At 37.0% G+C, this 17,364-nt stretch overlaps 1 protein-coding gene across 2 annotated transcripts in view; it reads left to right on the forward strand.

Moving 5' to 3' along the window:
- LOC140328275 (glypican-5-like) overlaps window positions 1–17,364 on the forward strand; it is a 137,275-nt gene that overhangs the window by 38,713 nt on the left and 81,198 nt on the right. Inside the window, exons 4-6 of one of the 2 annotated variants that reach the window (XM_072407738.1) lie at window positions 8,070–8,200; window positions 10,165–10,224; window positions 12,630–12,755. In XM_072407738.1, the coding sequence (XP_072263839.1) occupies window positions 8,070–8,200; window positions 10,165–10,224; window positions 12,630–12,755 (317 nt within the window). The remainder of the gene's footprint in view (window positions 1–8,069; window positions 8,201–10,164; window positions 10,225–12,629; window positions 12,756–17,364) is intronic. The other variant, XM_072407739.1, reaches the window with a different exon arrangement.

Below are 17,364 nucleotides of genomic sequence, written 5' to 3' on the forward strand. Positions count from 1 at the left end.
CAATGAAGTGTAATCATTTTCTATATTGCACACAAATTACATAATTGGCTTCTACGTATAATCAATTGTAATCATTTAGAATAGTTCAACATAAAAATAACCCTGTGTCAGTACATTGTGAAACCACCTTTAACTGTAATTACAACGTTGAATCTGTTGTGATAGCTCTCTACCAACTTTGCCAGGCTGGAATATTGGCCACTCTTCCTTACAGAACTATTCAAGCTCAGGCACGTAGGATGGTGACCATTGGTGGAATGCAATCTCCAAGATATTCCACAGATTCTCAATAGGTTCTAAGTCTTAGTCCTAAGTAGGCCTCCCAGGGGCATTTAACTTTTTCTTCAGCCACTGTGCGCTCAGTTTTCCTGTGTACTTAGAATCATTGTCACATTGGAAACTGAAACTTCTTCCCATTGACAACTTTCTAGCAGAGGGCTGCAAATTTTTCTCAAGATCTTGACAGTTTAGAGTTCTATCCAATTTTCATTCTATTCTGACAATGCATCAGAGAAACCCCCACCCGAAACAGGATGTTACAGCTTCCATTCTTTACTGTAGGAATGATGTTTTTGAATGGTGAACTCTATTTCCACAGACAGATGTACCATTTTGTATTAGAGCCACATACCGGTAGTTCTGTTTTGGCTCCATCTGGCCTTAAGACCTTTTCCTACTTGGCATCAGAATCTTGAAGTTTGGCAAAGCACCATTGAGGCTCAATTTGACCTTTTTTGACAGGTGGCTTTTTTCTTGCCTAAAATGTATCTATTAACCATTTAAATACCTAGAATGTCACTTTACCCTGTTAACATGTTTATGTTAAGTCTGTTTAGTCACTCTTGTGATTCACACAATATACTTTACAGCATGGAAACATGGGTGTCATCACTTTTTCACAATATAGTTTTTAACATCCTTGCCTTGATTTTTGCTGATTATACAAGTAAAGGTTGGCTTAAAACATTGGGAGTCTCTTCATTTCTGTAGTAAGCTTCTAATTTTAGATTGAAAGCATTTTGGAACTACTACTTGGCCTACTTGGCAAACATCAGGTGTGGATGTAAAACAAATAGAAGGCCAGTATAAAGATGGATGGTAGTAGTATTTAAAAATGCATTTAGTTATTTGAAGTTTTAATTAAAACCTGAATTTGTGTTTAAAACTGATCAAAACTAGTGAAACTGATCAAACTAGTGCAGTTACTATATCTGCATCTGGATTTCAGACTGCTAATCCTTTGGAATTCAGCATCTAAAATGCTCCATTTTGGAGCTCCTGTTTGAGACTACATTGCTTAGTCCTATGGAATCCCACTGTAGCCACCCTTTTTGTGCACGTTTCTGGCTGCGACATTCTGATTCTCTTTGTACCCAAACATATAAACTTTCCTAAAGCCCCACAATTAAAGCCACTACTGTGATCCATCTTCAAGGGGTCTGAATGACAACAGCTCCTAAACCTGCACAGTGTCCTCAGCAAGAAAAAATATCTGCCATGTATCTGGGTCCTAATATGTTAACATGTTTATTTCCTGGCCCTAAGCTTTAGCAAAGCAGCGCAGAGATTGGGAGTGCTAATTACCCTTTGGAAAAGTGAATGCTGGATTAATGAAAAATACTATTTGGCTAACATTTCTTAACGGGATTAAAAAGGAAAAACGTTTTTTAAAAAACTTTTATTCCAAACTGGATTAAAGGGTGACTTGGCATCTAGTTTTAATTACACAATGTTCTCGTATGGCTGCAATGTACCTTCAACCAATGGATGACTACATTTATACTTTGAAGCCAATGAAGGACATCATGTGTTTCTGAATTAACAAAGTATTTTCTCATTCTTTCGAGTTGCTCTATCCTTCTCATTAGTAGTTCTGCATGGTAACAGCTTTTCATTTTTGTTTCAAAGTGTTTTAGAAATAGGAGTACAAAGGATAGTATAATATTTTCTTTTATGAAAAGTCCTCATTCTCCGTTCTGAAATGTTTTTGTGGCACTCGTCACACTCTGTCTGTTACAGTAAATACATTTCCCATAGTCCACTAAGGAGTCAAGCTGACCTCAGCAACTGTGAAAGCTTCTCTGAAGGCTGAGTCGGGTTTTTGGTGCCAATGCTTGACTCATTTCCCAAACCTTGAAACATCTGCTGGCCTCAGTGCTAAACTATGTTATTATTTTTTCTACTGGCATCTGAGGGGGATGCCAAGCTCCATCAGTACTGAAGTTTTTGATATGGGCACTGGATTTTGTAAGCTATAGAAGATCGTAGCAGAACGTTTATTTGGATCATACATGTTGCATGCATCATTGAGAATGATACTACTTGTCTGCAGCACATAGATATCTCCAAGATTTGAAGTGTGACATAAAATGGGTGGTACACTCAATGAGCAATGTGCATGGGGAAGTGTGAAGGATGAATGGCCAGCTGGCTGTAGAACTTGTGTGTATAGTCAGTTATAATCTGAAAAAAAGGGGCTGCTATTAAAGCTTTACATTTTATTGAAGTCAACGTTGGGGCTTTGGTGAAGGGCCCAAGCCCAGAAAGCACTAAAGACAAGTTTATGAAGTGGGCCAGCCACTTACATAATACTCTGCTCTCACACTTCAGCTTCACACCCATATTCTCCCTATGGACCAGAAAAATGTATGTATTACTGCTATAGGTCTGTTTATCCAGCAATAAATGTGACACTGCCTTAAACTAAAGTCTAGTAATCCTGAAAGGAAACGGTGCTATATGAATACTGCCTTTCCTCTCTTTATTCACCTATCTTAGTGAACGAGGGGAAGCTCGGTTATTTTTTTTTTTTTTATTTCTTTCCATATTATTGAGTTTTTAGTCAGTGGCTCTTTACAGAAGACTTTTTGATCAGTTGTGGCTGGCACTTGTATGGGTGATTTAAAACATTAATATCAGCGCATAAGCTTCCTGAAGATGGTTGCCATTTTTTTCCTTCTGTTCCTGAAAAGGATCTTTGGCCATCTTGACTGGCTGGGCCAGGATGATGTAACTCTCGCACAGGTGCACAAGAATTCTTTTATTCCTAGCACACGCATGAGAAGCCCATCACTGTTATAGAGATATCTGCCCATCTTTTGCCATTCACAGTGTTTTAAATTTATGATATTGTTATTGGGTATTATTTGTCAAATAACCACTTTGCATAGGTTTTTGTAATCCTCTTATGATTTTTTTGTCTATATCTAGGGTTACATCTGTTCTGGTATGTGAATGTCAGCACTAATAAATTATGTAGAGATTTACACTCCGCATCAATCCTTTCTCACCAGTTCTTCTACTGGTTCTTCTACTTCTACCAGTAATTTTTTTATTTATATTTCTGGAATCGGAACACCTGGTAGATACCTACACATAGCATACAAGCTCCAAGCAGAAGACCTAAAACTTTTTAAAGTCAATATCAAGAGCTGCAGAATAAGTGGAAATAAGTCCTAACTACCGGAGTGTTCTTTACAGGAGCAGCCAGCAATGTTCTGTGTTTTATTTTACAGTGCATGAAAGAAGATTAATATTAGAGCTCTGGTCGCTTTTATGGCTGGGAATTTTTTATTCTTTAGCTTCCTTTACATCATTCAGTTCCAGTGCTGTTTTGCTTACTTGTGTTACAAAAGAGGGTTTGTGTATACCTTGCCCACCACTATGTACATGAAGTGCTAACTTTGTTTAGCTCTAAGAGAGCAGATGTTCATTCCATTAGAACCAATCCAAATGTTAGATATTTGAACCTATTTTGCTAATCCAAACACAAATACCAATCACAAACCTTGTCTATTGCAATGAAAATATAGCGCCCGTACAGAGCTTAAGATAGCACAAGAGTTCAAGTCTAGTTCTCCATATGTTTCTAAAGCAAAAGCCCCAACATTCATGCTCTATAAAATAAATTTAGCATCTAAAAGGCTTTAGTTTCAGTGCCAAGTCCTGTTAAAGAGATTTAAAATAATAATCATATTAATCCTTTTAGTCATGATATTCCAGTAGTCTGAATTCTAGGAAAATAATTATTTTTAGTTGAAGGTTTTTGTTGGCAACAAATGGTTTACCTTGGAAGGATCAATTCACAGCACAGACCTGCACAGAATCAATAAACTTCTTGCCTGCCTGATAGCAGCTGGAACTAAAAAATGGTCCTTTCAAGGACTTCATTTAGTGACAACATATGTCTCCCCTAAAAAAAAGTACAATAAAAAGACAAAATATCTACAGATTGTCAGTTCATGTAACACAATCTCATGGCATTTCTCCCAGAGCTACCAGAAATATGTTTGATAAGCTGTACTGCAATCTATCAGACCTTGATATATAGCCTAAAACATTTATTTTTGTGTATTTAAAGCATATTCCAAGGCACATCATACCCCCGATGCATTAACCAATGCAGAGCGCCACAATGTATGGTAGGGCCGTACCATGCGTAGCGGTTCGCTGAATTTTCATCCTTTCTGCTACAACAATACCTCAATGTGCAATGCACAATATTTTTTTTTATAACACCAACATAACATGTAGTTGGTCTGATAAACTTATAATAACATTAACTGATGGAAATGATCTTTTGTGATTGTTTCTAGTGATTGATGAATGAGTGAGCACTGTACACACAGCGATGTTGGGTTCTATATATAGAGAAGAGGGGTGGATGAGTGGCAACCTGCTGTACTCGCTTCTATAGGAAAGCACAATGGTCGTTCCAGATTGATTGTTTATCAATCCACTAAGGACAATTGACAGACTAAATGGGGGGAACCCACTGTACACAATATTTTTGTTTGAGAATCAAAATTAGTGTGACCGAGTGCTACAATTCCCGCAAGGGAAGAAAAATCTGGGTTTTTCTCAACAAAAGCGAAAGTGGAAAAAAAAATGAAGTGAGAGAATGCAATTCACTTATATTGGCAAATGAAACGTAACCTAGACCTAAACCAGTGTTGAGCTATAAGGTATTCGATTAATGGGAAGAAATAGGTTTTTAAATCAAGGCAAATGATTCTATAAAAATCTATGAGCGGTCGACCATGGATAAAAGCTTTCTTTTGGAAGCAACACATTTAGTTATATAATCCTATAATAGAGGATGAAGGAATAATAATTTCCTAACAGTTATCAACATTTGGGAAAAGCTAGAAATGCTATTATGTATTTAAAGTAAGCTTCAGTGTTTAAAAGGGAATAAAAAGGACATCTAGATGGACAGGAAATAGCGAGTGTCACTGTTAAAAGTGTGGAGCTCTCAATCCTAATTTATATCATTTCTTAACTGCAGAAGGGTCAAAAAATTTTGGAATAAAATAGCAGGTCACCTAAGTGATGCACTATTGTTTCTTTTGGATCAACAGGAAATTATCAAAAGTCTTGTGGTTTTTACTGTTAATTGGTTTTAAGTAATTGCTTAGAAGATGATTTGGTAACAGAATACAGTGGGTTAGTGATAACATCAGATCTCAAGGTTTTGTAGAATATTATGGGTCACTAGGATTATTATTATACAGGATTTATTTATCGGCAATATACACAGCGCTGTACATTAAATAGGGGTTACAAATGACAGACAAATGCAGACAGTGACACAGGAGGAGAGGACCCTGCCCGAAGAGCTTACAATTTAGGATTAGAATTTAGGAATGGATAAAAGTTTATTAATAAAATGTTGCTGCTGAATAAATAATAATAAATAAATTGCATATGGTGAAACTATGCATACAAGAAATTGTTTTGTGTGTGTATTATATATGGCAAATTTAAAAAGTGAAATAGATATTCTATTAGTGGTAAACTGTGGCATGTATTGTGTTCAATGCTGCATGTCTCAATTTAACCCCAGAATGTTGTGATATTGTGTACCAATCCATCACTGCAGTCCTGGAAGGCTGTGAAAAATGATGGTCATTCCAGGAACCAGCTAATTGTTGTACTGGAAAGCTCAAAGGTCATTCAGTGCCATTAAACTCCATGGTCTGTTCATACAAACTGCTTGTTCTACAAAAGAGAATAGCATTAGAATTGGAAAGGCCTTATTGTATCATATATAATGCCTGCAGAATAGATTTGTTCGAAGTTTGTGTCTTTTATCCACATTGCTCAGTTTATTGGAAAACTGTATAAACTTTTTTTTTTGGCAAACTAGCAAACTGTCACACATCAAGAGTAAACATGTTTTTTTTCTGGCTACTATTCTGACAAATATCTCAATGTAATACTTTGATTTTGTGACATAATTTATGTAAGCAGGTTGGTCTTATGACTTTTCTTTGATTCATAATCTGCAGACTCTCCAAGACTGGAAAAGATGAACTATTATGGGGGAACCTGGGTGACCCAGCAAAGGTGGAATAGATTTCTTAAATATAATTTAAAAATAAATAGGTTTGTTGGATCATCCAAGTTCCCCCATGATAGTGTACCTTCCACAGTCTTAGAAAGCTTTATTAAGTCAGACCCAGTGTGTCAACATGACAGACAGGCGACTAACAATTCAAAAGAGCATTAGCAATAGCAGTAGCCATATTTCTGTAGTGGGGTTTTACTAGGGGGCTCAATTTGGTTGTAAGGAAGCCTGTCTCAGTTCAGGCTTACTTAAATAGACTTCATTGTTGAGTGCCTGGAGGGCACTTGGACACTGAGTGGATTTTGTTTAACAGTCTTTCCCCCACATTCCTTTGTGTGTCAGTTATTTTCAGTGTGATCATAAAATTAAACAATTTTTAATAATGGTGTATGTGAAGGTATTTTTTTTTTTTGAATATCTAAGAATTTTGACAATGTTGATAGATATAAAAGCATGGTTTTTGTATAACATTTTGAACCTTAGGGATTGTGAACTTTGTTCTAATTAACAATGAATTTAAAGTGTATCTTTGTGCAAAGTCTTTTTAGTTTTGTACAAAGGAAAGCATTAGATCTTCCATCATGTTGGTATTGCTGTCTGTGCCATTATAGGGCAGATTCACCCTTCACTACTTGTACTGGTGATCATTAAAACGGAAAGTGAGAAAAAATATAAATAGTAAAATAATAGTGAACAGTATTAATATAGCACCAACATAATATGCAGCACTGTACATTAAATAGGGGTAGCAAATGACAGACTGATACAAACAATGACAGCTTACAATCTAGTGGGGAAAGTAGCACATAGTGGCCCTGATTTATTAAAGCTCTGCAAGGCTGAAGATGATTCACCTTCATCAGTGAAACTGAGGTTTAAACCTTATCTTCATCTAACTGAAACTACAATAAAAGTTTTGTCAGTACACACACACATATACATATATTTTCAACACTTAAAAGTGGCACATGAAAGAGATACAACAGGATATGCTTGATAAGGACAGAAAAATAGGAATGCGTGCAGGATATCTAGTGTCCAGGAATGGACTGTCAGCTTCTAATGTCCTCAGAACAGATGTTGGCAGTACAGGTCCTGAGTTGAGGCAGTGGAGTGGTAGCACAGAGGATGACCATAAAGAATAAGTCCATATATAAAATGGTTAAAACGTATTGAAAAAAATATGGAGACGCAACATATGCTTTAAGCCAGTTGTATGCCCTTGTTGAAATACCCCTACTACTACCACCCAATGTACGTATTACCAATGCCAACGTACGTAGATAAATGATGCCTGTCAGTGGTGGGTATTGGCAGCTCATGAGACCTTACTAAAAAGATGAGGAATTTAGGTAAAAATACCAAGGAATTTTGCTTTGGCAATGTCTGACAGTCAAACGGGAACACAGACAGGCTTTTTAATGTCACTTAATGGAATTTGTCCTCTGTATTTAATGTCCTTATTTAAAGGGTTGTGTCATGCTGGTCATTATTCATTGTGAGCCAACCTAACAGTGAAAGCACCGCCTTTCATCTTTTGTGCTCCGCTTGCCTGCCTCATACAGGAGGGGCCACTGAAAGTGCAATTTCTTCTTTTAAGGTATACAGGTACATATGCATAGTCATTGGTATACAGCTGATAGATATAGATAGATAGATAGATAGATAGATAGATAGATGGATATTGTTGTGCCTATTTAATCAAACTGTATTCTTGCAGGTAGAGAAAGTATGTGGTGAGCTGCAAGTCAGTCCAGTCAAACAGATGTCCGAGAAGAAGACAAGCAAACAAGATCCAGCTGTTGTGAAGCCTCCGGTAGAAAAACTCCATTCTCTTGCACAAATGAGAAGGTACCATGCAGTTATTCTCCTGGCACCAGTGGAATTTTCTTTCTCTGATATTCCTTACTTGCCTTAGGCTGTGGGCTTAACAGAAAACTTCAGTCAAAGACAAAATTTATCACTAAACTTACATAATATCCGTCCGCTTGGTATTTCCTTTTTTTGAATGTGAGCTCCAAATGCCCTATGTTTATGTGTAATCTCTTTACTGCTTTAGACAAAATAGGTAATGGCATGGCTGTATCTTATTGACCTCCTCAAGCAGCATAGACATCAACTTAGAGATCAAGTAGTTAGAGCTGGCTGAGGTTAAAACTGTTGATCTCAGTCTGCAGTGCAGAAAAAAATTCAGATGTCTTTTTATACATCTTTGATACCTCTGTTTAGCAGACCTGTCCCCATCCATACCCTACACTAAACAAAATACCCTACTTCATTCCATGAATAGCTATATGACGTGTACTCAGTTATTACCGTAAGCATGAAAACCCAATTATAATGCCCGTGTTACCTATACATGTTTTACCTATATTATAAAGTAAGGATACATTGAGAAATAAAGAATTTATAACAATTTTAGTTTTCAAATGTGCACAATGTCATCAGCAAATATATTTACATTTTTTACATTTACTAAGACTTTATTTTTTATTTTTCTGCACTAATATGTTAATGTGTATTCCTAATGACGATATTACTTCCTCCTGTTCTTTGTGTTTTTTTCTTCATTTTAATGACCTTTCTAGTCTACAAACTCTGCTCCATCAATCCATATTAAAATAAAAATAATTAGTTTTTCTTCTGAATTTTCAAAGCCAAAACCTTATCATGGTTTAACATTTACTCTATATTTGTGGCTGATGATAACTATATATTTAGTTTTGTCTGTAGCTCTTTAAGAAGCCTCTTCATTATGCCCATTAATACCTCTTGTGGGTCCTGGTTGATTTAGAAAAGTGTTATCAACATATTCTAAAAGTCTTTATACTGTGAGGACCCTGTGTTTTGTTTAGCCATGCCTGGTAAAGTTTAGAACCACTTTAAAAATAGTTTATACAATGAAAAAAGACTTTGCACCAGAAAACAAAATTGTATCGATTAGAAAAAAGTTAGTTGGTTACTCCCTGAGTACCGTAACTTTATGATAATTCTGGGTGAACCTGGAGAATGATAAAGATCCTGAGTTTCACAAGAAAAAGAGTGTCTTTTTACAAGATTTGGGGTACTCATCCTTCCCCAGGCATCTCCCTAGGAGAATAATGACTTCATTCCCTAAAATGCAGCACACATGGGTAAGGTAAGTATTCCAAATTTTTCAAGCACATGTACTTTATGCCCTTTAATTTTATAATAATATATACAGGATGAAGGAGTCTTGAGTTAGTAAGCTGTCTTTACTTGCTTTTACTGTTAGATTGGGTATTGATGTTGGAATGAACATAGCAAGGAGATCACTTGGTGCAGCTTAGGGTAACATGACAAAATCCTGCATTAGCTGCCCATGCTTGCAGTATTTCTCCATTGTGGGTGCTGATCTCAGACAAGTCCTCACTGACTTTATTTACTTCATACTGCATGGCTGTCCAGGCACAGTAACACATGATCAAGCACTGTAGTGATCAAAACCTTTGTGTTTTGGCAGACAGAAGGTTTATGCTTATTTTGATAAAGCAACCCTTCTTCCCAAAGGCCTTCCTCCCTCTGCATTTTGAATTTTGGTCCTGCTTAAGGTTTCTGAATTCCATTTTAACTATTTTTATAACCATTATGTATCCTTCAACTTCCCTTGCACAGTTTGAATCTTCCTATTTTCTTTTTTTTTGTTTTGTTTTATTTGCTATTGCTACTGCATGCACTGATAGAGAATTAACTCCTGCTTGAGTAATTTTCTCTTTTATTTCTCCAACTCTTTGCATGTTTTTTTCCACCTCTTCCTATTTGGGGGTCTATCTGCTACACCCCGAACCCTCCAGCTCTCTGCCTCTGAAAGCTTCGAAGAATGACAAGCCTCGCAGCTTGAAAAGAATCTCTCGGTAAGACAAAGTCACCGGCTGGTTGTTGGCTCTCCGATATTGCATGTCTTGTTGGTTTATTGCTCGCCTTGGAATGTTTGCGCTCCTCCAGCCACCTGCTGGACAATAACATTATGTTTGGCTGCTTTCTTACTATTTGGGTCTTGTTTGATCTAGCAATGTGATATCAACATGTGTTATTAATTCATTTCTGCTGCACAGGTTTATATTTTCATCAAAAGCCTTCTCAGTGTTATTTGTACTCAGTTCTGTGAATAGGTTCACAGGTCAGTAATGCTAATGCCACAAAGCATACAATGTTCACATTTCATATGTGTCTCACCATGGTTGTATTACATATATGGCTCACTGTGCCTGAGTTACATATGTGACTCACAGTGCTCATACTACATATGTGGCTCACAGTGCTCATATTACATATGGGGTTCAAATGTTTCTTACCATGGTCATATTACATATGTAGCTTGCAGTGCTCATAATAGATATGTGGCTCGCAGTGCTCATAATACATATGTGGCTCGCAGTGCTCACATTGTATTTGTGGCTCACAGTGCTCATATTACTCGTGGCTCGCTGGCTGGTACCTATATTAACAAGTAGCTTACAGTGTCACAGAATCACAGTACTTATGTTACATGCATGGTCACAGTACTTAGCTTACAATGTTCTTGTTATCTATATGGATCACATTACTTATATTAGGTGTGTTGCTTGCAGTACTTTTATTATTATTTGACTTAATGTCCTTGTAATACATATCCACCCCTTCCACCAGTATGTCATCACTGGCCTCCTCCAGCCTTGTTACTCTAGATGAAGTCTCCTCTCTTCTCTCATCATCTCCATCTACTTCATGCGCACTTGACCCAATTCCCTCTGATCTACTCTGTGCCCATTGCTCCACCCTGTCTCCCGCCCTAACCGAACTGTTCAACCTCTCCTTTTCTACTGGTATATACCCCTCCGCTTTCGAACATGCCATAATTCTCCCTATCCTGAAGAAACCCTTACTAGACCCCTCCCTACCTTCTAGCTACCGTCCTATCTCCCTTCTCCCTTATGTCTCCAAACTTCTTGAGCAAAAGACTCACCAATTACCTGAGCATTAACTCTCTCCTTGACCCCCTCCAGTCTGGTTTTAGAGCTGCCCATTCTACCGAAACAGCCCTTACTAAAGTGGCCAATGACCTCATCAGAGCTAAGTCTCAAGGCAACTTTTCCTTGCTTCTTCTCCTTGATCTTTCCTCTGCTTTTGACACTGTTGATCACCCCCTTCTAATACAAATCATGCGCTCCATTGGTATCAGTGACACTGCTCTCTTGGTTTGCTTCTTATCTGTCTGACCGCTCCTTTCAAGTTTCTTTAAATGGTAACTCCTCCTCACCAACTCTCCTCCCTGTTGGTGTTCCCCAAGGGTCAGTCCTTGGACGGGTTCTCTTTTCTCTGTACACCTCCTCTCTCGGTAGTCTCAAATCTTCCTTTGGCTTACAGTACCATCTGTATGCTGATGTCATCTGTCCACCCCTGACTTGTCCCCTTCAGTCCTGGATTAGGTCTAATGCTGCCTGTCAGCCATCTCTTCATGGATGTCTGACCGATTCCTGAAACTCAACCTGAATCAAACCGAACTCATTATCTTACGCCCCTCAAATTCCAAATCTCCCCCTGACATATATCTAACTGTTAACAACAGTTTACTACGTCCCTTCCCTCAGGCACTTTGTGTTGGCGTCACCTTTGTTTCTGCCCTCTCATAGTTTCTTTTAACCTCATCACATGCACGGATACAAGACTTTTCTAGAGCTGCCCCAACTCTCTGGAATGGTCTTCCTCGCCCTATTCGGCTTGCTCCTACTCTCTGCACATTTGAAAGAGCACTCAAAACCCATTTTTTCAAACGTGCCTACCCATCTTCTTCTGTCTTTTGAAACTGTCACTACGTCCCACCATTACATATCTCCCCTCTTATTGTGTGTAAATTCCCCCACCTCCTAGATTGTAAGCTCTTCAGTGCAGGGTCCTCTCCTCCTCCTGTATCACTGTCTGTATTCGTTTGTCATTTGCAACCCATATCTAATGTACAGAGCTGCGTAATATGTTGGCACTATATAAATCCTGTTTATTAATACTAATGATAATAATATGTGGCTCACAGTTCTTGTATTACACAGGCAGTTTGCAGTGCTCTTATTATCCACATAAATCACAGTTCTTGTGTTACATATGTGGCTCACAGTGCTTATATTTCCCACCCTAACCAAGACTAAAAAAAAGTTTTGGCTGTGCATACTTTTATTTAACACCATATATAATACAAAATGCTTGTTTGGGCATTTTTCATACATAGTGTAACTGGGATTTCCTTTTAACACTCATGACCCACCATATCCTGTATTTCTTCCAGTGAGTTTATCAAGTACATAAAGCCATCAAGAACATTCTACACCACCCTGGCAGAGCGTCTGTGTGATGGGGACCTGGCAGTGAGAGATGGTTCGACATGCTGGAATGGAGAGGATGTGGTGGAAAGGTAAGCACTTTCTTTTTACAGAACAGTGTTTGTACAGTTATGGAGAACAGATGGTTTGACATGAAAGAAAGTAGATCTTGTAAGGTCATTATAAGCAGCTGTCTAATGGGTGGGAGAACTCTGCAAAAACAAGTTATCCAAAAGTAATAAATCCAATAAAAATAAAATTCTGTGTGGTCAATTTTAAGATCTTTGTATTGTGGTAACACACCTAAAATGGGTTTCTGCAAGACGCTAAACAATGCACCTGCAATGTAGTGCTGCAACACATGGCAACACATTGTAGTGCGCTTTGGTGCATTGAATTGGAACAAATAGCATGTTGAAGTGTAATGACAACCCAACTATTTTCAGTGGGTGTTCCCAATGTTTGTACAAGGCCCCTTTTTTAACTACTGTGGATAACTATATGGCTGAACAAAACTGCATCATATCTGAAGATATTAGAGATATTATTACACAATTAACTTCCTATATAGATGAAATATCAGGAATTACAGCATTATCATCCTTTATTGAGCCTTAACTAAAATATGTTTCTGCACAAATCAGCATTAACCACTTTAGCACCCGGGCCTTTCTTTCTAAATCCTATTAAATATATACCATAATGTAAAAACCCTAATGTAGCATACATGATTTTTGGGGGGCAGACAGTATTGTGGAAAATTTGGATACAAATATTTAAATTTTTATTGGAAAAAAAAGTAAAAAAATAATTTACATGGATATTTTACAAATATAATGTTTATGTTATTTGTACCCGTCCATTATTTTACCAAAATAAATAATTATCAAAGTCTCACATTAGTGGGACATTTAAATAACATAGTGTAATAGCAAAGCTTAAAGGAAAGGTACTTTGTAAGATTTACTTAGAGATAGTGATAGTGGAAAATAAATCTTTCATTTTTCTGATCATTAAAAATGTTTGCATTTACAAACCTGAGCATGTGGTGCTAATGCACCAGTTCAAAGACTAGCTTGACAAAGCTGCAGCAGTTCTACCTGAGCCAATGTTCTAACACTCATATTGTGTAAAAAATGTGGATCACTGTTTTGTCTTCTAGGCTTAGTAGCCATTCTCACCCATGGTCTGTGGAACCCCAGAGTTCCTCCAGAAGTTGCCAGGTGTTCCTCGAATTGTGGCCTCCTATTTGATGATGCCTGCATAATTTTGGTGCCAACACCACTGAACAAAGGCACCTGCATGGCTTTAATGATGTTTTAAGTGTTTAGAAAGGTGGTCTTCTTGCCACCACTATAAGAGGTGCATTCTTTCCACTCCACTAACCTCTAATAAATTGGTTTTACAGGGGGTTCCTAACACCTTGAAATTATATTAGAGGTTCTTTGGAGTAGAAGGTTTGAAAAGGTCTGCTCTATAGGTATAGTGTACTGAAATGACTACAATAACTATTACCTACAATGTGGGTCAGTATAAAATGTTACAAAATGTTTCTCATTAGATGGATCATCTCCAGTCACCTCCAATTTAACTAAGCAAATGTAAATTAAGTGGCAGCAGAATGGAGAATCAAAGTGGGTATGTTGGTATAACCTTGACTGTGGAATGCCAGTGAAGAAATGGAGTAGTTTAGTTCTTATAGATATATTAACAGAAAAGGAAAGATAAGAGAAAGCATAAGAAAACAATCTAGACTTTTGCTAACATAGGGCCTGGCAGCAAATACAGATACAGAGAGAGAATGGCCAAGCCAAGCACATTAGATAGGAACATTTGGAAAAATTGTCAAATATTTAGAAATAGTTGAACAGCAATAGTATTAAATATTATCATAGTAGAAGCTTAAATGGAATCAGACCAAAACATCATAACAATTATTTATGGTCAGCATACAAATACATTTCAGCTTCTTCTAAATAAATAGGAATCGAGTCTCTGTCTTTGAGACAACTGTGTAAAAAGGCAGAGTACATGGCCACTTGGAGACAAACTTCAAACTTTTTGGAAACTTTTAAAGTTTAAGCTTCTTACAGCTATTTGCTATTATCCAACTCCTGTGTGTCATGGTTAAGGAATTTGTGTTATACACATTGCAAAATGAACTACATCACCACATTCCTTTTTAAATAAACTGCATCAGCACACTCCTTTTTAAGGAAAAGGAGATACATTTTAAAAGTCCCATTTTAGAGGAGAAATATCCATAATATAGTGCAGAATTCTAGGCTTAGATTTTTTGATTTGTGAGTCTTTAGGTATTTAATTGCTAAGTTTCAATGTTATAGACAGTATATGGTATTATTTTTTTGTGATGCCTTTTACACAGTTTTACCCAGGCAACAGCATGGATATAAAACAGATGTAGATCATAAGAATATTTTTGAAGTACTGGTAGAATGTGACCTTCAGGCCATAGGTAATAATCCGCATCGTATAGGGCAATACATTTTTTAATTGTTTCCTCCAAAGCAAAGTGTGTATGAGAGTGAATCTACCAGGTGTAAGAGACAAATGTACTGTTCAGTCCACATCAGTGGATGGTCATTTGGCACAACATTAGAAGCCCTAGAGTCAGGCATGGTTGTCATACATAAGATACCTCAAGATCAGAAATAGCTGCCATGAAAATTTCCTGCCCACAAATCAGGAATTCCTTGTGTGAAGGAGATGCATAAACTCAAACAAAATAAGGGTCTGATGGAAAAAAATCAAACTAATGTTCTTATTTTTTTTTTCAAAGCCAAACAGACTTAGTTATTCATATAGTTAAATTTGTGCACTTGATGATGTCTCCCTGAAAACTCAGCCTTGTAGGGCATTAAACTATGCCCCATTCACCAGAAGTATACTTGTGCCCAATAGGGAACGTTGATGAAATGTCTCCATGACCACAGAATATTGTTGTAGGCACAATTATATACACTGTTAAATTAAAAAAAATCCACAAAAAGTGATATTTCAATGTTTGGTATAATAAAATAGATTGCACCAGTCGTTGGCAACATGTAACCCTGAAGCTTCTGCAGAGATTGTAAGGGGTTCCTAAACTAATATTGATTGACCTCCTATTTCATAATGATGCCTGCGTAGTCCCAAGGACCCCAATATATTTGTTTTAGTAGGGAGTACCTAAAAAATATATCAAATGTTAAAGGTTGAGCAAAGTTGGATCAAATCACATATGGGTTTCTCATCTCTCCCATGGGATAAAGTGGTCCGATCTTTCCATTATCAAGTTTATTTATTGGCCAAATCCAGTTCAACATAAAAATAAACAAATAACCCAAAGCACATGGTTTTTGTTGCAAAGCTCGCCTTCTCTTCAGTATTTTTTTCCCAGAATTGCTGGTCTGCAATTCACCATAAGTCCTATTTCAACATCATTCATCCTCCAAGTTTTATGGACCCACTGCCTAGGGGTGCATCATCAGCCCCCTTGAGCTCAAGGGAGAATTCTGAGAAGAATGGCTCAATCTCCATACATGACACCATGCTTCACAGTATTTATAACCCATACACAACTTGAGAAAGAGGAGGACCTATGATGTTACAATAAATACAGAAAATAAAAAATATAACACTAAAGACAGCAAGGAGGTGTTTCAAAGATGGGGATGACATTGGAGGGAAAGGGGGACATTATTATTGTAAAGAGGTAGGTGGAACAACCCATAACGGACAGGAAGAGAACAAGGATACAGTTAGGGACACAGCCTTTTAGGAGGACCTAATAATATGCATTATGCCTATTTAAATGTAATCTTTGGAGTGTATACAGTGCATAGAAAAACATACAGAAAACCAGCTCTCAAAACATCAGGTAAAAAAACATGTAAATGTGCAGAATTTTTATTTTAATCGTACTAACATTATACTCTACTGTAATGTGCAATGATTATCCCACCCCATGAAGGACAGTCATAGATCCATTGTTGCAGCCTCCAAGTCTGACACAAAGTTGAGATATTACATTTATGCTGCTTCTAAATTGGATTTATTTCGTATTTCTGTTTGATAAAATTGTGACATTTTAGCTGATGGATGATTTTCTGTCATATGCACATATATTATAAATAAAGAAAATAATCTTATTGCAGCATATAAATAATGACATTCCAATCTATCACTTTGGGTGGAATACACAGACTTTATTGGCGCCATATATGTTTTCTAAATAGAACAAAAGGTAATAATTCATTGCTTTTTTAATAAAAGTTACTTAGTCGCAGTTTAAAGGAAAAAAGAATTCCAGCAGCATAAAGTGTAGACACCTAGAATGTTCTCACTCGTCTACAGCAGCTCTCACTGTCTCTTACCAGAAGGGCAGAGGTTCAACCTTTTGTGGTAGTGTTGGAATTTTCATATTCCCTTCCTCCTCTATTAGTTCCTATCGGATATTTGCAAAGTTGCAATTGCGTGTCTTTCAGATCATCCAAAGCACCCATAGCAAATTAAAATTACAACTCTCTATTACAACATATTGCATACATAGTAAAAATATTTGTTTTTGCACTGATTTTACAGTTCTGCTACATTATTCATTATTATAAATATAAAAACATTTTAGAACGTTAGGCTGCTTTGTTTTTTTAGCCATACGTTCTTAACATGGCTTCACGACGGTTGTCATTCTTTCTTGAG

The sequence above is a fragment of the Pyxicephalus adspersus genome, chromosome 4, assembly GCF_032062135.1.
Source record: "Pyxicephalus adspersus chromosome 4, UCB_Pads_2.0, whole genome shotgun sequence".
NCBI lineage: Eukaryota > Metazoa > Chordata > Amphibia > Anura > Pyxicephalidae > Pyxicephalus > Pyxicephalus adspersus.